The 14,823-nt window shown below is 36.6% G+C and overlaps 1 protein-coding gene across 1 annotated transcript in view; it reads right to left on the bottom strand.

Moving 5' to 3' along the window:
• LOC150103475 (uncharacterized) overlaps positions 1 to 14,823 on the bottom strand; it is a 384,849-nt gene that overhangs the window by 77,824 nt on the left and 292,202 nt on the right. The window contains exon 12 of the mRNA XM_090397834.1: positions 8,665 to 8,792. Within this exon, the coding sequence (XP_090253960.1) occupies positions 8,665 to 8,792 (128 nt within the window). The remainder of the gene's footprint in view (positions 1 to 8,664; positions 8,793 to 14,823) is intronic.

Raw genomic sequence — 14,823 nt, 5'->3', positions numbered from 1 at the left:
CACATTAATCTCTGTCACATCAGCAACTGTAAAATCTCTACCTGCATGATGCCTTACAAAATGCTCACTCAGAAACTAAATGATTTCCCCTGGGTTTTGTCACCTTCCTACCATCATCACTGATTAAGTGATGATGGCAGGAAAGTGACATTGGATAAAGGATTAAACTAAATTTATTATAGTCTAACCAAGTGCAAAATAAACTTCCAACATCTTCCTCTAAATCCAGAGTAATTCAATAATAAGGTGGTACACCTGTTGGCAACTCGTATAGGTAAATATGACCTCTCCTATTGCTTCTGCCTTAGTATCTCCACGTTTGGGTCTGCCTCCAATGCTGGATATATATGAGAGGCTCTACTTGAGGTAGGTTTTTGCCTGTCTCTGAGTAGAGCCACCACTGAGATTATGGCTCTGTCTGGTGGTGGGGTGAGCCTGCCACTGGGTAGAGCCAATGCTGAGTTCTTCTTGGTGACAGGGTGAGCCTGTCACTGAGTGGAACAAAGCTGAGTTGGGCGATCTTTCGGGATCATCTAATTTTTAGAGAGGTCTTTACTTAAATACACCTCAATAAAGGTTGAAACCGGTCTGGGTAGTGGCCCTTCCCTTAATGCATAGCAGTATACATTTCCGCAAGGAGATGTGCTTTGCATTATGGGAGATACTGAGACAAGGAGTGATGAGAGCTTGGTCCACCTTTGCTCCGAGTTGCCTGGTGTTGTACCACCTTACCTCAGTCCTGAAGATATTTTCAGGCACAAACTTTGTTTACTTATACTTGGATAAAGGATTAAACTAAATTTGTTATACTGATTAAAGTTATCATTCAATAATCATTCTTCCTCTTACTTGCTATATAGTGAAAAAATTCTTTTGGATTTACTTTGGCCTCCTTAGGCTAATTTTTTTTATCATCATTTGATTTGACTTTTCTTACCATGCTAGTCATCCTTCTTGCTTGCAGACTGTGGAACAAACCATGAATTATTAGTGGCTACAATACATGTGAAATTATGGAAACTGAAAACAACACAAATGTCGATCAGATATGATCTTGGAAACATACCGGCTGAATACAATATTAGTATACAGAACAGATTCAACACACTCAAACTTGTGTGAAAGAGAACCAGATGAACTGTGGGAAGAGATTAAAGATGTAATTAAAGCAGAAGCAAAGAAGAATATTCCAACAGTTTGTAAGAAGAAAAAGTCTAAATGTCTATCCAAAGATGCCATCAAAACTGCTCAGGAAAGGAGGAAAATGAAGGTCACAGGAAATCTGCAGGAAGTACAGCAAATTTCCTGTGAATGCAGAGCAAATGCAGAGTTTCAACAACAAGCCAGAAGAGACAAGAAAAAGTACTTTAACCAGGAATGCCAACAAATACAAGGCCAAAACAAGAAAGGAAAAACAAGAGAACATTTCAAAAAGATCAGAGACTAACAGGGAAGTTTAGTGCCAAGGTGACAATATCGAAAAGTAAACACAAAGGATATCTTACAGAAGCTGCAGATATCAAAGAAAGATGAAAAGAGTATATGGAAGCTCTTTACAGAAAGGACTCCAAAATTACTTAGAAATTTGAAGAGCAGGATGATACACAGGAGTCAGTTCCATTGGAGAGTGAAGTGAGGTGAGCACTGCAACAGCCATCCAGTAAGAAAGCTCCAGGAGGGGATGCAATACCTATTTAGCTGCTCAAAGCCCTGGGAGAAGAAGCAGTTAAAATTTTAACAGCTCTATGTCAGCGAATTTGGATCACACTACATGGCCTAGGGAATGGAAAAAATCAGTTTATATACCTTTATTGAAGAAAGGTGATGCAAGAGAGTGCAAAAATTGCAAAACTATAGCACTGAATTCTCATGCAAGTAAAGTCTTATTTAAGATCATTTACAAAAGACTGGACCCATTCATGAAGAGAGAAATATCAGATGAATAGCCAGGATTTTGAAAAGGTAGAGGAACAAGAGATCAGATCGCCAATGTGAGATGAATAATAGAAAGAGTACTGGAATATCAAAAGAATGTCTACCTTTGTTTTCTTAACTATAGTAATTTTGATTTTTAGTGGAACCTGTGGCATAGTAATTAAATAATAAAGTAACACGCAAAAACCACAGTGAAATCTTTAATTAGTAAAAAGAGATATTTTGTACTAAAAATAATAGTACATCTTCAGTGTCTGTAACAGTAATAGGAATGGAATACAGGCAAACATTTGGTGGATCACCTATTAAAATACAATTGTTACCGCCTGCTAGGAAATAATACATACATACATCTTCAAGGCCCACCTTTCCTAATTGGGTTGCGGGGGCAACAGCTGCAAGAGGAACTTCCAATGGTCACGATCCTCTGCCACCAAGCTCAGGTGTTCTGGTGGGATTCCCAAACATGTCCACCCAAGGTTTTGGATATAATCTATCCAGCAAGTCCTTGGCCTTCCACATGCCTCACACCCTCTGGCTTGGCAAAGAGGGCCTGCTGAGGGAGCCTCTCTTGTGGCATTCTGACCAGGTGCCCGTACCAACATAACTCTGATCTCTCAATATGGAGAAACAGTGGTTGAGTATTGAGGGTTTCCCAAATTGCAGAGCTTCTGACTCTGTCGAGTCTTGTCAGCCCAGCAACCCCTCGAAGGAACCTCATTTCAGCTGCTTGGATTTGTGTCCGCATTCTTTCAGTCATTACCTAACTCTCGTGATCATAGGTGAGGATGGGGACATAGACTGTATTGAAGACAGCCAGCTTTGCCTTCTGGCTTAACTTCCGCTTCAATACTACCGAACGGCCAAGCTCCCACAATATTGAGCTTGCTAAGCCAATTCAAGTCCGCTACATCCCATTTTCCATCATTCGTGAATATGGACCCAAGGTATTTAAACTCCTCCACCTGCCTCATTGGGACTCCACTTACATTTAGAGTGTATTGGAATGGTTGTCTTGAGACCACAAATGTTAGGAAATAATAGAAATAACAAATTTAATCTATTAAGATAAATAGTTTTTTTACATAAGATAAAAAGTCTCTCAGATCTTTGAGAGAGACATACAGTCATTTCTATTTAAATTCAGTCGGTGTAAGATAGTTTCACAACTTTCTTTGAATAAGTGTTCATATTTGAATCTGCATCTATGGAGGAGAACTGCTTTATCCCACTGGACACTATGAGTAGAGTCAATACTGTGCTGTGCCAGACCAGACTTCAGAGGTTTGTTATAATCAATATAATATTGATGTTCTTTTATTCTTTTTTCCAAAGAACGGCCAGTTTGTCCAAAATAAGAGACATGGCATTCGCAAGGTATTTGGTAAACGCCAGCCAAAGATAGAGAAGACAGTTTATCCTTTGTAGAAGGTAATAAAGAAGAAATTTTGTTGATAGGAATATATGTTGGAATCAGTTGATACTTTTCAGAATTCTACCTATAGGTTCTGAGATTCCTGGAATGTACAGAATAGGAACTCTGCAGACTGTTGAAGAAACTGTAGGTGTTGGAAGAGTCAAGTATCTGTTGGATTTGATTTCTAACTTCTTTAAGAAAAGATAATACAATATTCATTTCTAAGGCTGATAAAGGAAAAGCTATTGTAATTATGAATAAGACTGACTATGAGACAAAAGTATCCAGCCTATTAGAAGACACCACGACCTACATATCGCAAATTAAACAGCTAAATAAATTACTTGATGAGGTTATAAGTTGGGATCTGAACTACGTGGATAAAATACGCACCTATTTTGGAAGAACTCCTCTTCTTTATGGACTCCCAAATATCCATAAAGAAGGCTGTCCTGTAGGACCTATCGTAAATTGCATTGACTCTCCAACTTATCAGATTGCAAAAGCATTATCATGTTCCTTAAGTGCTCTCAATGGTCATTCCAGATCCTATATAAAAAACTCAACAGATTTTTTTGAAAAAATCAAGGATATAAAAATTACAGATTCTGAAATATTAGTCAGTTTGACATCATTTCTCTGTTCACCAATATCCCATTAACCGACACATTCGATTCATTATATGAAGATTACCTTCCAGATATCGCAAGGATATTCGAATATGTCATCCACTCAGGTTATTTCAGTTGGAAAAACAAAATCTACAAACAAATTGAAGGTACTGCCATGGGTAGCCCTCTGTCTCCACCTTTGGCAAACTACTATTTGAAACAATTCGAAGATACCATGTTCTCATCCATTCATCTCTTTGGTACTGTTACGTCGATGATGTTTTTGCTGTTTGGCCACACACTGAAGATGAACGTTCCACTTTTCTACAATGGATAAATAACCTTCACCCACGGATCCAATTCACTATGGAAAAAGAAAACTCTGGTACTTTTCCATTTTTGGAAATCCTTCTTATTAGAATGTCTTCTGGTACATTATCTACAAGCATCTTTCGAAAACCCACTTTTACTGGCAGATACATTCACAAAAAGTCTGCGCACCACATTTCTCAAAAATTTGGCATTCTTAAATCTCTAATTCATAGAGCACATAAAGTTTGCTCTTCCCCAATATAACAAGAACTTTCAACATCTTACAACAAGAACTTCCCATCATTAAAAAGTTAATGAAATCAAATGATTACAACTCCAATCGAATCCAACAGATACTTGACTCTTATGTTCCAACACCTACAGTTTCTTCAACAATCCGCAGAGTTCCTATTCTGTACATTCCAGGAATCTCAGAACCTATAGGTAGAATTCTGAAAAAGTATCAACTGATTCCAACATATATTTCTATCAACAAAATTTCTTCTTTATTACCTTCTACAAAGGATAAACTGTCTTCTCTATCTTTGGCTGGCGTTTACCAAATACCTTGCGAATGCCATGTCTCTTATTTTGGACAAATTGGCCATTCTTTGGAAAAAAGAATAAAAGTACATCAATATTATATTGATTATAACAAACCTCTGAAGTCTGGTCTGGTGCAGCACAGTATTGACTCTATTCATAGTGTCCAGTGGGATAAAGCAGTTCTCCTTCATAGATGCAGATTTAAATATGAACGCTTATTCAAGGAAAGTTGTGAAACTATCTTACACCAACCAAATTTAAATAGAAATTACTGTATGTCTCTCTCAAAGATCTGGGAGACTTTTATCTTATGTAAAAAACCATTTATCTTAATAGATTAAATTTATTATTTCCTAGTACACGGTAACAATTTTATTTTAATAGGTGATCCACCAAATGTTTGCCTGTATTCCATTCCTATTACTGTTACAGACATTGAAGATGTAGTATTATTTTTAGTATGAAATATCTGTCTTTTTAGTTGGAATTAATATTGCCGGAAGAAATATTAATATGATACCACCTTGCTAGCAGAATACAAAGAAGATTTCAAGGAACTTATTATGAAAGTTAAAGATGGAAGTGCTAAATATGGCCTTAAACATAACCTCAAAAAGACAAAAGCTATGGCAACATGTGAACTTAATGATTTTGAAGTAGATGGGGAGAAAATGGAAGCAGTTTACAATTTTGTGCTCCTAGGATCCCGAATTGATAAAGATGAGTATTGTACTGAAGAAGTTATTAGAAGATTATTACTCAGAAAGAAAGCAATGACAAATTTAAGCAAGATCTTTAAAGATATTAGCCTTGCAACAAAAATCAGAATCGTGAAAGTAATGGTATTCCTTGTGGTACTGTATGGATGTGAAAGTTGGACCCTGAGAAAGAGTGAAAGAAGGAAGATAGATGCATTTGAATTATGGGTTTGGAGATGCTTAGTAAGAATACCATGGACTGCAAAGCAAACCAATAAATCAGTGATAGATAGAATAAAGCCAAATTACTCTCTCGAAGATATGATCATCAAACAAAAATTGTCATACTTTGGATATATTATGCGAGCAAATGACAGAGTGGAGAAGACGATAATGCTTGCTAAAGTTGATGGAAGCCCGAGAAGAGGAAGACCAAGAATTACATTGGTGGATGGAGTTAAAGAAGCAACTGGAATGCACCTGGAAATTCTGAAAGATATGGCTAGGGGACACTGAATGGAGAGCATATGTTCATAGAATTATCAGGAGTCTAAAACGACTTGATGGAACATAACACACACACACTAGTCATCCTTCTTGCTTGCATTTTGTACTGCTCACAAATATACAAAAATGCTGACCACTTTATTCCTTTATATTCACTCTGCAATGTTTTATTTTTTTGTATCTCCTGTTTTATCTCTACTCAGTCCATTTAATCCCCACTTGGTTTATCTTCCTGATCATGGGTATGCAACCTGATACTGATTCTCTCAAACAATCCTTGACCACTTTCCTGATACTGATACTCACATTCTTTCTTTGTAGGTTCGCAAGCCATGGCAATGCTACAAGATGCCTCCTAAATCTGTCATAATTATCAGCTTTATAGTTTCATAAACCCTTTCTTAACAGAAAATTCCTTTAGCAATGTCCCAGAACAAGCATGCACGGTCACTCTTCCCAATTGGAGGCAAAGTATCTTAGTTATGAAAATATCTTCTCATATTATGATCAGATCAAACATTCTCAAACCCCTGGTCTCCCCTATAACATGTTGTTTAATGTAATTATAACTTAGTAACTGTATAAATTCCACTTCCATCTTGCCATGCCCCTTTCCTCCCTCCAGTCTATGTTCCCATAGTTGAAGTTTCCCATAATAATAATAATATTTGGCCTGCACTCACTGTGCTAATCTGCTGATATATGGCATCCACATCTTCCTATGGACCTCCTGGTGTACAGTAGCAACCAACAATACATTTTGTGCTATTGGCCTCTATCTCCCACCAGAAAGCCTCAAGTGAATGATCTTCTCAAAACGTAATCTCCTCTTTAACTTCTATTTCTGTTGGTTGAATTTCTTCAGTTATCAACAATACCCCATCTCCTTTTCAATTCCGTCTATCTACTCTGAAAATACAATACCCTTAACATTGTATTCCTATATCATTTTCTGTCAAATGATGTAGACAAATGATTTTTTGTCATCAGAACTTGCTGATGTCTATAATTTTTAGCAAAGTCAAGCTGACAATGCCAAAATTATGGGCACTCTTCTCCTTCATTTTTGACAATTAAGAAATGGGCTGCCGAGTTTAAACATTGCCATACCAGCCTTGAAGATGATCCACACGAAGGACGTCCAAAAAGTGTAACAACACCAGAAATCATTGATGAAGTGCACAGTATGATACTGGATGACCAGCAAGTCAAAGTGAGTGAAATGGCTGAGACTATAGGCATTTCAAAAGAACGTGTAAGATATCTTTGCATGAAGAATTGCAAATGAAAAAGCTTTGCGCAAGATGTGTGCTGCACTTGCACACAGCAGATCAAAAACACACTTGCATGAAAATCTCATAACAGTGTTTGGAGCATTTTAACAAGAATAAAACTGATTTTGTGTGTCAATTTATTACTCTGGATGAGACTTGGATTCACCATTACACACCAGAATCCAAATAGTAGTCAAAACAGTGGACAGAAGCCAGTTGTTCAGCACCAAAAAAGACAAAGTTGGTTCCATCAGCAGGAAAGGTCATGGCATCGGTGTTTTGGGATGCTAAAGGCATTTTGTTTATTAATTATCTTGAAAAGTGTAAAACAATAACTGTGGAATATTATTCCAATCTTTTAACCAGACTGGACAAAAAAATTCGTGAGAAAAGACCCAGTTTGCAGAAGATAAAAGTCTTTCATCAGTAAAATACACCTGCCCACAAATGTGTTTTGGCAATGGGAAAATTAAGGGATCTGCATTATGAATTGCTGGAACATCCACCCTATTCCCCAGATTTGGCTCCCTCTGACTTCTATCTCTTCCCTAAACTAAAACTCTTCCTTGCTGGTCAGCGTTTTCCTTCGAATTAAGAAGTGATTACAGCTGTAGAGGGGTATTTTGCAGATCTTACTGAGAACAACTACAGGATAATGGTGCTGGAGCATTGCTGGAATAAATGTATTAGTCTTAAGGGAGATTATGTTGAAAAATAAAAATAATTTTGAAATTATAAATTCGTTTTTTCATTGTCAGATCGAGAAATTTTCAGACTATCCTCATATATGATTAGGAGAAATGACATATCACTAATTTTAAAAATAAAATACAAAGCAACACCTACATTGCAACTTTCTTGATACCAACTCAACAAAAGAAAGATCATTATAAGTTTGGTTCCAGCCACTGACTAGATGAACTTTTTTTCTAGATCTTTTTTTCAGAAGCTCCTAATTTAGTTGACCTTTGCGAAAATTCATATTTTTTAATCCTGCAACACAGAAAATTTGACCATGGAGCTGACAATTTCACACAGTAATATATTAGTTAGGTTTGAGCACAAGATGGTGGCAGTCATGTGCATCCTTGTATGCTTTTGTCTAATCACATCAACCAGGAATAAATCATCTTTATTTTAAATCATAAGTATCTTTCTGGTAATGACAAAGATAAAGACTGACTGCCAACTGATTTCCAAAAGTTTGGGCTAGAGACTGCTGCCTACATCCATTTGAGGAATTTATAGGCATAGAGAATAATTATTAAATATAATAGGATAATATAAAGATAGTTATTAACTGGAAATAAAAGCATGTGGTTACCTTTATGAGAAACTAAAGTATAAATTAAAAATATATTTACCTGCGAGATAAACAAACTAGACTCTGCCTATGGCGAGAACGATGACGAATATTGCCCATGACAATCTTTATGGACTGAAAATGGTTCAAAACAGCTGTTCGCAATTCAGGACTGTCCTCATCATTCATCTATTTAAGAGATTATTAGATACAATTCAATATTATTCAGAAAATTATAATTTTTAAAATGGGCTATAAATGAATCCAATTCTATATTCAGAATAATGTTACTATTTTCTATATACCAGAAATGGTTTTGCATCTTCATAAACAGTGATGACTTACTCTAAATATCAGCTCTGCTACATGAGCCTAATATTATACTATTATTATTATTATTATACGGTATCTCCATGGAATCCAGAGACTCATTGTGGAAGACCCAAACTAAATATTTCACACATAAAACCTATCATACCTCTCCTTAAACTCATTCACTATCAGGGAACCTACAGCTAATTCTGGTAAACTATTCTACTCATTCACTAGTCTCCATGCAAAAAAAAATCTGGTATGCACACCCCTACTAGATCTTTCCACACTCTTATTCTTAAAAAGATAGTGAGGATAATAGCCTCCCTATCTTCACTTGCTAGCATGTTTTTCAACATCCAAGTAATCCTTTGAGCAATTTTACCAAATTTTGCAATATACCCTCTAGACTTCCTCTCTCTCCACCACTGTCCCCAAGTCCCTAGCCTCATCGATTTCCTGCAATCCAGTACCATCAATATGATAAACTGCATGTAACCTTTTCTACCAAAGTGCATAACCTTACTTTTTTGCAACATTAAACTGACAATCATTATCATTTTCCACATTATTATCATTATCCACAATGCTATTTATTTAAATCATCCTGCAGGATATCTACATCGCCTTTATCAACTATTGCCCTATCCAGTTTTGCATCATTAGCAACCAACTGCATATTATATAATAATAATAATTTAATAATAAAATGACCTCCATGGAGTCAAAAGACTCATTGTGGGATGCCCACTCTAGAAAATACAAAGTCTATATACCACTCCTTGCTTGAACTCATTCACCATTTGTGCTCTGACCACATTATCAGGCAATGCATTCCATGGTTCAACCACCCTCCATGCAAAGAAACCACTCCTCACCATTTTGCTCAAGACTTCCTTACACAACTTCCAGGGATAGCCCCTTTTGCACACTTCTCCTTGTTCCACCAAATGAAAGAACTCCCCAGTGTTAGCCCTGTAACTACCTGTCAACAACTTAAATGTCTCAATCATATCATCTCTCCTTCTAACTACCAAACTTTGCAATCCACATTCCCTCAGTCTATCCTCATAACTAACATTATACAATCCTGATATCATATTTGTCATTCACCTCTGCACTCTTTCCAAAGTTAATTTATCCCCTTCAAATCCTGGTAACCAAATTTGATCAGGACTTCACACAATGAAATGACAACTCTTATCTCTGCTAGTCAATGTCCTCGGTACTGCAGCAATCCACTGGGTTACCTTCACCACTTTTGCAATATGTTCTCTGAATTTCAGGTTTCTATCAATCATCACCCCAGAATCCTTGCCTCCCCCACTTCCTCCCAGTATAATTCCTTCAACAGAGTATGCAGCCTCCCATTGATGTATCCCAAACTTCAAGACTTTACATTTAGCTGAATTAAACTGATACTCCGATTCATTTGTCCATTTAATTCAAATCCTCTAGAAGGATTATATATATATATATATATATATATATATATTCATATTTATATATACTGACTTAGAACCGAGAACTAGAATAACAATTAAATTTATTCAAAACGCAACATGTTTCATCGGATTGTCCGACTTCTTCAGGCGTGGGAACATAGAAAGCAAATAAAAAACACTATAAGAAACATTGTATCACTATAAAAACGACTATTATAAAATAGTCGTTTTTATTTGTTCTTCATCATAATTTAGAACATATGACGAAGAACAAATTCTCGAAAAAGGTCTCAATTTTGTCCTTGCGCCAAAAACTATTCCCAAGTAAATGTCCTTAACTAAGATTGAGAAAGCTGCTCACTACTTCCTGCCGCAGATGCCAGTTTACTTCGCATGGAAGCAATACTTGAAATTAACAATGCAAGATCTCCATCTGACAACATCTCCCTTGGCGAAAGGCTAGCCATAAAAAGTCTTAAGAATAACAAATACATCGTTATCATACAAGCTGACCAGGGCAACGCAACTGTACTGCTAAATAAAACAGATTACCATGACAAAATTTTGGCATTATTAGAGTCAGATACATACTTGGAAATTGAGAGAGATCCAACGAGGGAGATACATAACAAAACAAACAACCTCCTACAAAAAGCCAAGGAACTTCCACGAAACATACGCCTTGCTGCTCGCTCTTTACATCCACTCATCCCAAGGTTATATGGTCTCCCAAAGATACACAAAGAAAACTGCCAACTGAGACCAATCGTACATAGTATTAACTCGCCTACCTACAGCTTATCTAAGTTTCTGGCTTCATCCTTAAAAGGTTTTACAGGAAATTCTTCTTCATATATAAAAAACTCAACAGATTTCGTCTCAAAAATCAAAAATTTAAAACGCCAGCCTTCAGATATCATGGTGAGCTTTGACGTTGTGGCTCTCTTTAGAAACGTTCCAACTCAAGAGGTTCTCGATATTTTAAAGAACAAGATTTCAAAAAGGATGTTTTCTTTACTGTCACATTGCGTTCACTCCGGCTACTTTCAATATGAGAAAAAAGTTTACAAACAAAATAAGGGATTGGCAATGGGCAGCTCCCTGTCTCCTATATTAGCTAACATCTTTTTTTGAAAATTTCAAACAAAAGGCAATCTCCTCAGCTACTCTTAAACCAAAAATTTGGCTGAGATTTGTAGATGACATATTTCTTATCTGGGGACATGGCACCAATAACCTTCAGTCTTTTTTAAATCATTTAAACAACTTCCACCAAGACATCAAATTAACAATGGAGGTTGAAAAAAATGGATCTCTTCCCTTCCTGGACATAAGACTTACTAAGACATCTGATTCTAAAATCTCAATCTTTATAAAATCAATACACACATGGATAGATACCTACATGCGTCCTCACATCACTATCCTGCACAGAAAGTGGGTATCATCTCAACTCTATCACATCGTGCCAGATCTATATTGTCAGATGATGAAGAGCTAAAAAATGAACTACAACATCTACAAAGAACCTTCACAAGTAATGGCTACTTGTCGAAAACTATTAATAAGCATCTATACCGCCACCATCAAAACAACTCAGAAACACAAGACAACCCCGAAGGTTATATCTCCTTACCATACATCAGCTCGCTCTCCACAAAACTAAGAAGAATTTTACGAAGAGTAGAGAAGCACATAAAAACGTGCTTCTCTACTTTTCCTAAACCAGTGGTTGCCAAAGGGGTCGATATGACATTTTTAGGGGTCTATTCGGGCTCAGGGGTCGATTGGGGGTCGACAGAAAAATATAAGACATCATTGTATGGGTAATATTTAATTCGGTTAACTTGGATTACCTCCATGACAAAAGACATGGAGGTAATGACAACGCAATTAAGAGTGAATCGTGGGATCAGTACCTCCATCCTACAGGTCCATGAATAGGACCTGTAAGATGGAGTAAGGTCATGAAAACAGTTACTGAGGCCAATCAAATAGTCCAAAATGACGTATTTACCAATAAACGGATGTTGGTGGTTCCTGTGGGAGCGAGATTGCAGATGGCACAGTGGGAGCGAGATTGCAACACGTGTGTGGTTCTTATTTACTGATAAGAACCACACACGTGAGATCGAATACAAGTATTCGATCTCACGTGTGTCGATTTTGATCGAATACTTGTATTCGATCAAAAATGAGATCGAATACAAGTATTCGATCTCATTTTTGTGCATCGACATACAAGTGAGCGTTAATGGTCTAAAATTCATCAACATACATATTATAATTCAATCGTTATTCATTCACGAACTAAACTTCTCTATATTGAAGAGTTGAGCAGTGCTGGTAGTAATACCAGTGATATTACTAGTGATAGCAATAGTAGCAGTAATAGTAATATAATAATATATACTATATTATACATACAATAAACACTGTAACTATAAAATAAACAATCTAAAAAACTCACATAAGTGTCTTTTTTTGCTTGTCCTATTATAATTACGTAATAGTAATTATAACAGGACAAGTAAAATATAGAGGGGTCGATAACAAGTCAAGAAACTCTTGAAGGGGTAAACGGGCAAATAACTTTGGCAACCCCTGTCCTAAAGTAAGATCAATTTTAAGCAAATACAAACAAGCTCACAACCATCTACAATTCTCAGGAGCGTACAAAATCACGTGTGACTGTGGGAAACAATACTATGGCCAAACTGAAAAATCCATCCTCCTACGTCTGGAAGAACACCAGAGGGACATTGCCTACAAAAGAACTAGAGCAAGTGCCCTGCCAAGCCATGTTCTGTTTTCAGTAAACACGAATGATGAAGGCCGTCAACATGAGATAAACTGGACAACAACTTCAAACCTTCATATATGCCGTGACGAGGTGGGATGCCGCCTAGTCAAGTCTAAGGAAAATGTTATGGACCCTCATCATATAACTAATAACCTTAGTTATAATCTATCAGACTCTTTCAGCTATGCTATCCGATATTGGCACACTCGTGAAATCAGATGAACGCAGATGCCAAACAATAGAACTTCAACAAGGACTGTAGCTACAGTTCAAAGCTAACTGAATTTTATAATAGTCGTTTTTATAGTGATACAATGTTTCTTATAGTGTTTTTTATTTGCTTCCTATGTTCCCACGCCTGAAGAAGTCAGACAATCGGATGAAACCTATTGCGTTTTGAATAAATTTAATTGTTATTCTAGTTCTCAGTTCTAAGTCAGTATATATAAATATGAACATATCCCAATTCTGAGTTAATATTACAGATCATTATATATATGTTAAAGATACCAAGCTATTTTAAACCTGGTTTTACTCCATTTCCCTAGTAAGCAGACAAGTAAGTCAGGTTTGTGCCTGCAAGTATTGCAAGTCTAGGTGATCCCACACGTAGTGCAAGACCAAGGTAACTCATGGTAAAAGGTGGATAAGCTCTGATATATATATATATATATTTTGTAAACAGAATCGCACATATGTCAATCTGGTGTTATATTCTATTCCTGACCAATTTCTTTAAAACTTAACCACTATAGATACACTCTTGAGACAAAAACACTATGACCACCTACCTAGTAGTATTGACCATAGTGTTGTCTGTGTAAGATCATGGAAGGTGTTCTGAGGCATTTTGAATCAATTCTGTGGGTTGCATTGGGATACACTGATGTATCTCAAACTTTAAGACTTTACATTTAGCTGAATTAAATTGAAAGTCCATTCATTTAACCATCAGTCCATTTTATTCAAATCCTCTTGCAGGGCTGCATCTGCACTATATTACTAATAACCCTTTCCAGCTTCACATCATCTCATCATAAATCCATTAACAATGTCATTTATATATAGGTTAAACAATACAAGTTCCAGTATTGAGCCCTGTGGAACCCCACTTGTAACCTTCTGCTTCCTTGATATTGCCCCACCATACACAACTCTCTGATACCTATCAGACAGCCAATCCTGAATCCAGTTGACTAACCCGACATCTAAACTTATGTGCTGCAACTTAAATATCAGCTTATCATGTGGCAACCTGCCAAATGTCTTTGCAAAATCTAAAAAAATGGCAGTATATGCCTTTTCCTCATCAACTGCTCTTGTCACTTTATTATAAAAGGCAATCATATTTCATATTACTAAAGCAAGAACGCATCTTAACAAATCCATGTTGATTCTCCCAGATAACATTACCCTCATCTGCCCAATGCTGTATATAGTCCCTCACTAATTTCTCCAAGACCTTAACAACTATTGATGACACATAAACTGGCCTATAATTAGGCACTTCCTGTCTGCTCTGACTTTTATGCAATGGCACTATCTTATCTTCCTTCCACTCCTTGGGTACCTTTACCTTGGCCAGACTTTCATTGAAAAGCCAAGTCAACAGACCTGTCAGTTCTTTAGTGCGTTCTCTCAAAATCTATGACAAAATCTC

This window comes from Typopeltis vanoorti, chromosome 9, assembly GCF_054136105.1.
Source record: "Typopeltis vanoorti isolate ZY-2024b chromosome 9, IOZ_Tvanoo_1.0, whole genome shotgun sequence".
Lineage (NCBI taxonomy): Eukaryota > Metazoa > Arthropoda > Arachnida > Uropygi > Thelyphonidae > Typopeltis > Typopeltis vanoorti.
The sequence above is the reverse complement of the archived record's forward strand: the minus strand, read 5'-3'. Positions and strand labels throughout refer to the sequence as shown.